This window comes from Sorex fumeus, unplaced genomic scaffold, assembly GCF_029834395.1.
Source record: "Sorex fumeus unplaced genomic scaffold, SorFum_2.1 ptg000020l, whole genome shotgun sequence".
Lineage (NCBI taxonomy): Eukaryota > Metazoa > Chordata > Mammalia > Eulipotyphla > Soricidae > Sorex > Sorex fumeus.
This window is the reverse complement of record NW_026606077.1, coordinates 6,703,164-6,709,476: the sequence shown is the minus strand read 5'-3', so window position 1 is coordinate 6,709,476 and position 6,313 is coordinate 6,703,164. Positions and strand designations below refer to the sequence as shown.

General features: G+C 64.5%; 1 protein-coding gene across 1 annotated transcript in view; it reads right to left on the bottom strand.

Moving 5' to 3' along the window:
• Positions 1-2,889: 2,889 nt before the first annotated feature.
• UNC5B (unc-5 netrin receptor B) overlaps positions 2,890-6,313 on the bottom strand; it is a 63,208-nt gene continuing 59,784 nt past the window's right edge. The window contains exons 14-17 of the mRNA XM_056113414.1: positions 4,813-4,962; positions 4,452-4,616; positions 3,775-3,956; positions 2,890-3,111 (exon numbers count right to left, since the gene is read on the bottom strand). Coding sequence (XP_055969389.1) covers positions 2,946-3,111; positions 3,775-3,956; positions 4,452-4,616; positions 4,813-4,962 — 663 coding nt within the window. The 3' untranslated portion in view covers positions 2,890-2,945. The remainder of the gene's footprint in view (positions 3,112-3,774; positions 3,957-4,451; positions 4,617-4,812; positions 4,963-6,313) is intronic.

Genomic DNA, 6,313 nt, shown 5'->3' with positions numbered 1-6,313 from the left:
TCATCCCCAGGAGTCCAGAGGCCAGGGACGCCTGACCCTGACCCACAGGTGCGCACAAAAGCAGGACGATCAGCCCAGTGGCTGACGGCACCAAGGGCCAGGGAGGTAGGGTGGGGTCAGGGTGCTTGCCTCACACACAGCTGACCGAGGTGTGATCCCTGGAACCACATATGGTTCCCTGAGTGATCTCTGAGCACTGTGGGGTGTGATTCCTCAGCAAAATAAAACAATAGACCACAGAGAAAACAGAATACAACCTGGACTTTTTTTATTAGACTAGGAAATATAATTTATTTCATAAAAATTAATTTTGTTACAATAAGAATGGTAAACGGTATGTACAGGTTGTCATTTACAGAATAAACAGAGGCAGGGGTGGGGCAGTCCCTGGACAGAGGGCCACGTCCATGACCTGGGCAGGGGGTCCAGCCCTTTGTCCCCAAGTCAGCTGCTCCATCACCGCCCCTCAGAGGGCTCAGCTGCCTGGCACCGGCAGGGCGGTCCCGTGGACAGGGAGGGGCCCCAAGCCCTCGGAGGCCGGCGGCTGGGAGAGCTGGGATGGGCACCCCAAGAGAAGGCAGAGGAGAGGCACGTGGAGGAGACACAACGGACCCTGTGACAGAGAGAGGGTGGGCGGCGGGCACCCGGGGGAGGGGCGCACACACACGGACACATCCACACGGACACACCACCCACTAACATGGCTCAGTCACATGGACACACACACGGAAACACACACACACACACACGCTCAGTCACATGGACATATGCACGCATGCACACGCTCTCACATAGTCACGTGCACAGACAGGCACACACACGCACACAGTCATATGCACCGACACACGCACACAGGCACGCACACACTCACATACACAGGCGGACATGTCGTCCCGGGTGGCACCTTCTGCCCGTGGGTGAATGCGTGTGTGTCGCACACGTTATCTGTGCACACAGCGCGGGAGGACTGCAATGCCAGGAGGGGGACCTGCCAGCCCGTGAGCTTCCGGGCCTGGGCAGCAGAAACGTCCTGCGCCCAGCAGATGGGTGGAACTGGCTGCCCTGTGTCCTCCTGGAGGCTCCGGCCCACTGGCCTGTGTCCCAGGGCCTGGCACGTGTTTCTGGAAATGAGATTCGAAGGGCACCGGCCTGGCCTCAGTCACGGCTCCCGCCCCAGGAGCTGAGCAGTGAGGGCGGCAGGGAGAGGAGGGCGCAGGGCCGAGCGGCTGGGACCCCCCGTGGCTGCCAGCACAGCCCCCCAGAACCCACAGGGTCTGTGCCAGCAGTGGAGGGCCCAGAGGAGGCAGCAGATGCCTGCGGTCACACAGCAGCTTCAGGGCAAAGACAGGGCCTGAGCACTGGGCGGGCAGTCCAGGCTGCCCATGCTTGGACGGGTTCCACACAGCTGCGGTTTGGGGTGACCGGGGCCCCACAGACGGACGCCTCTGGCCCAGGGTAGCATCCAGACAGGGCTTGGGGGTGTAAGGTCCTGGTGTCTGTTTCTGGGGTGGGTGCCAGGGAGTCCCTACCCCCGGCTCTCACCCCCATCAAAAAGGGACAGGCTGCGGGCTTGGTCCCTGTGTTCAGCGAATGCTTCCTCCTTGAGGGTCCCCGAGACTGCAGAGGGCAAAAGGGGGTGTCCTGGGGTCCAAGGCTGGGGCACGCCCTTTCCCCACCTGCTCCTTTATGAGGGAGAAGCTGCGGCCAAGGCAGGGGGGTCCTGAGCCACAGGCCGTGGGTGGGGAGGGGGCTGTCTGGCTACAGGTGAATAAATGGACGCCCACAGCCCCCTCTGACCTCCTAGCTTTTTCTTGGCTAAGACCCTACTTCCAGGCCACCCCCTAGCCCAGAGGCGCCAGCACATGACCCTGGAACCGTTCTCCGGGCTTGCAGCTGGCCTGGCCACCCCAGGCTGGTCACTCTGCGGCCTGAGATGGCTGCCTCTAGGGCACAGGACCCCCACCCCTCTGCTCCAGCCCTTGGGCGCCTGGGACCAGGGGACCCAGCACTGGCTCCCCGTGTTAGAGGGAGACTTGGAGGCAGAGTGGAAACCCCGGCTGACCCCACACTGGAGACGGCCAGGAGCAGAGGGCCTCACGGGCGAGCCCAGTGACCCCAGGCAGGCTCCTGCCCACCACACACACACACACACACACACACACACACACCCACACACGTACGCACACATGCAACAGACATGCGCACAGACTCACACAGGTGCACACACACTTGCTCCTGCGAGAGCCAAGAGCACATCCACACGCAACAAAAACATTATTTTTTGTGGTGTTATTTTTTTTTTCCATTTTCTTTCTTTTTTTTTCTTTTTTCTTAAAAAGGACTTATCCAGGTATCTGGATAATAAATCATTTGCGTTTCCTAAGAAACTGGGGGTTTTCTTTTCCCTGGTGGTTTTGGTGTTTTTCTTCCTTGAGCCTTGCTGGCCACCTGAAACTCGCTCCCTTCCTCCCTTCCCTCCTTCTTCCTTTTCCCTCTGGACGGGAGAAAGCCGCTGGTCGGAATTGTCCTTGACTCTTCCGAGAGGAAAACGGCCTTGGAAGGAGGCGGTGCCGCGGGATCAGAGACCCAGGAAGCAGACGAAGAAGGAAACGCAGCCCTGGCACGCGTGCGTGGGGCTGGGTGGGCGGGCGGGGGCCTCCCTGCTGGCTTTGCCCCCACCCCCCAGGTCCAGCTGCCGGGCCCTGAGGGAGAAGTCGGGGGGAGAGACGCAGGCTAGAAGGAGCAGTCCTCGCGAGAACAAAGCACGTGATTCCTAAGGCTGGTCGTGGTCTGGGGAGGAGGAGGAGGAGGAGGAGGAGGAGGAGGAGGAGGAGGAGGAGGAGAAGGGCCGGGCGGGAGAGGCGGCTCTGGCTGTGGCCGGGGGCAGCAGTGGCCCAGCGCAGCCCCCAGGAGGCTGCCCTGGCCCCGGGCCCGCCCCTGCGGCCTCAGCAGTCCCCGTCGGTGGTCATGGCCACCAGCATCTCACTCTTGCCCATCTCCTCCAAGGCACTGGCCAGGCTGTTGAGGTCCCCGTCGTCCTGCTGCTGGGCCTCCCACAGGTCCAGGATCACGCCCGTGGGGCTCGCTTTGGTGGCGAAGTAGTTCAGATACCTGGAGGGGGGGATGGGAAGGGTAAGGGGCTCCCCCGAGGCCCAGAACCTTTGGGGGAGACGGAGCAAGGTGGGTCAGAAGCCCGGGGGGCTGGCCCCTGGGGTCCCAGAATCTCTGCTCCTCTGCCTGCCCGGCTGTGTGGCTCTGAGCAAGTGACCACACCTCTCTGAGCCTCAGTCTCCTCCTCTCTAAAATGGGACCGGTCCTGCTCATCATCACGCACCGCTGTTGTTGTTTTGGGGCCCCACCCAGGAATACTCAGGGGTCACTCCTGGTCTTTGCACTCGGGAATTACTCCTGGCGGTGCTTGGGGGTGGGGATGCCAGGGATCGAACTGGGGTCGGCCGTACAAGGCAGTGGCTACGGCTCTGGCCCCTGACTGCGGTCATCTTTGACAGACGCGGGTCCCCAGGGACCAAGCTCGTCATTCCCTCCCCTTCCCCGGGTTTCTGCCGTCTGCTCCCGCCCTATGCACCTCCAGCCCCGCCCAGCTGCAGCCCCACTCAGTGCAGCCTCGAGGGTGGTGGATGCCACGGCCTCTGAGCTGAGGCAGACCCCTCCTCTCTCAGCCCCTGCGGGATCTCTGGGCCCGGGGCTGCTGGCTGGCTCCATCCGACCCCCAGGCCCGGACACGCTAGACGGGCAGCCGGAGTCGGCACTCACCGGTCCATGGAGAGCTTCTGCGCCAACAGCCGCCAGTCGTTGCCCCGCGCGTTGGGGGCGTCCAGGCTGTTGCAGATCTTCTGGCGGATGGACAGGGGGATCTTGAAGGCATACGGGCCCAGCTGCGTGGTGGTGGCGCCGCTGGGGGCGGAGCAGAGGGCGTCCAGGGAGCCGGCTGGTGTCTGGGGGAGCAAGGCCAGGCTGTGAGGGTGGGCGGCCTCCCCCGCATGGCCCCTCCGCATCCGGCCTCGGTTGCCTTCACGACCCTTCCTCCAGGCAGGCTCTGGGCCTCCTCCCTAGGGTCAGCTCCCAAGTGGACGGTCCTGGCTGATTAGGAAGAGGTGACCACTGCCTAGTGTGGACAAGACTTGCCGTGGTCACGCAGAGTCCCAAGGGGGCAGAGCTGGGTTCTGAGACCTGGACTGTGTGAACGTCCCCCTGTTGGGTAGTGGTGGACAGCTGGGCCACCTGGACCTGGCTTGGCCACGTGGCTCTGAAGGGGGCACAGAGTCAGGAGGTGTGGACGGGGGGCAGGGGACTGGCCCCGGGCGGCACAGTTTGGACCCCTCTGCCTGGTGTCACCTGGTCAGTGGCCAGCGCCTGCTGCGTCCAGGGCACTGAGTCAGGTGGGCTGCTTGTGGGACCCACCCCGGGAGCCACGCGGGTCCCCAGCTCACCCCGGCCAGCGTGGTGTGCAGCTGGAAGATCTGGCCCTCCCCTTCCACCTGCCGCACGCAGATCTTGCAGGAGAGCTCGGTGGAGGCCAGGCTGTGCCTCTCGAGCGTGAAGGTGCAGTGCAGGGCCTTCTGGCTGCCGTTCCACACGTGGCCGAAGGGGATCTCCTGCGGGGAAGTCGGGGGGGAGAGGGCGGAGTCAGCCCCACGCCCGCCATGCCCCCTCCTCCAGGCAGGCTCCAGGCCTACAGCCTGTACCCAGGCTTTCGGCGACACAGCTGCCGGCCCCAGAGAGCGTGGGGCGAGGCGTGGGGGCCAGACGGGCTCGGAGCGTGGGAGAGCGTGGGACGGCGCCACGGCTCACCTGGTACTTGGCCAGCAGCCTGCTCCTCCAGTGCGCGTGCGGGAGGTCGTGCAGCGAGAGGCGCAGGTTGTGGTAGGTGTCTTTGAACAGCAGCGGCTTGGGCTCCTCCACCAGGAAGCCGCCCAGGCTCCGCTCCAGCTCCAGCACCTCCTGCGGACGGGCCACGGGAGGACAGTCAACGGGGACCTGAGCCCTGGGGATGGACGCCAGCGGCCAGGGCCGCGGCGGGAGGCAGGAGGAGGGGCTGGCTGGGAAGGGGCCAGGGACACGCTCTGGCTCTCCCGGGGCCTCCAGGTTGAACGGGGGTCCTGGGGCTGCGGGTGCGGGCAGGACAGGAAGTGCTGCTCCTCGGGCGGACCCCACCCGGCCCTGTCATGGCCCCTGCCGGACCTCGGGCCACTCTGGGGCTCTGCACGCCCCAGCGCAGCCTCCAAGGCGGCTGGCCACGGAGCCCAGCCCCCTCTCCCTTCTCTGTCCGAAATCCTGGCCTGTCAGCTCGGAGCCCTGATGCCTTAAGAGATTCCCACGCCCACTGCTTCCCTCTTCCAGCAGTGCTCAGGGGTTACTCGTGACCCAGTGCTCAGGGATCACGCCTGGCAGGGTGTGGGGAAAATATACCATATTGGGGATAGAACCTGGGCTGTCCGGGTCAGGCCCTGTCCCATCTCTCTGGCCCTGGCTCAACTCCTTATTGCGAGGGTCTGACACAGATGCTTGAGGAATGGAGGGAGGAAGGGAGGGAAGGAGAGAGGGAGAGAGAGAGGGAGGAAGGAGGGGAGGAGGGTGATCAGGGTGGAGGGAGGATGAGGGAGGAGGGTGAGCGGGGAAGAAGGGAGGACGGAGAGAGGAGTGGAGGGAGGATGGGGGAGGAGGGTGAGCAGGGAAAAAGTGAGGACAGGGAGGAGGGCGAGCGGGAAGAAGGGAGGACGGAGAGGAGGGTGAGCGGGGTGGAGGGAGGATGGGGGAGAAGGGTGAGTGGGGTGGAGGGAAGACAGGGGAGGAGGGTGCCAGGGTGGAGGGAGGGCGGGGAGGAGGGTGAGCAAGGTGCAGGACGGGGAGGAAGGTGAGTGGGAAGAAGGGAGGATGAGGAGGAGGGGGAGTGGGGTGGAGGGAGGATGAGGAGGATGGGGAGGAGGGGGAGCGGGGTGGAGGGTGGACAGGAGGAGGGGGAGTGGGGTGAAGGGAGGATGGGGAGGAGGGCAAGTGGGAAGAAGGGAGGACAGGGAGGAGGGTGAGCGGGGTAGAGGGAGGACGGGGAGGAGGGTGAGTGGGAAGAAGGGAGGATGGGGAGGAGGGGGAGTGGGGTGGAGGGAGGATGAGGAGGATGGGGAGGAGGGGGAGCGGGGTGGAGGGTGGACAGGAGGAGGGGGAGTGGGGTGAAGGGAGGACGGGGAGGAGGGCAAGTGGGAAGAAGGGAGGATAGGGAGGAGGGTGAGCGGGGTAGAGGGAGGATGGGGAGGAGGGTGAGTGGGAAGAAGGGAGGATGGGGAGGAGGGGGAGT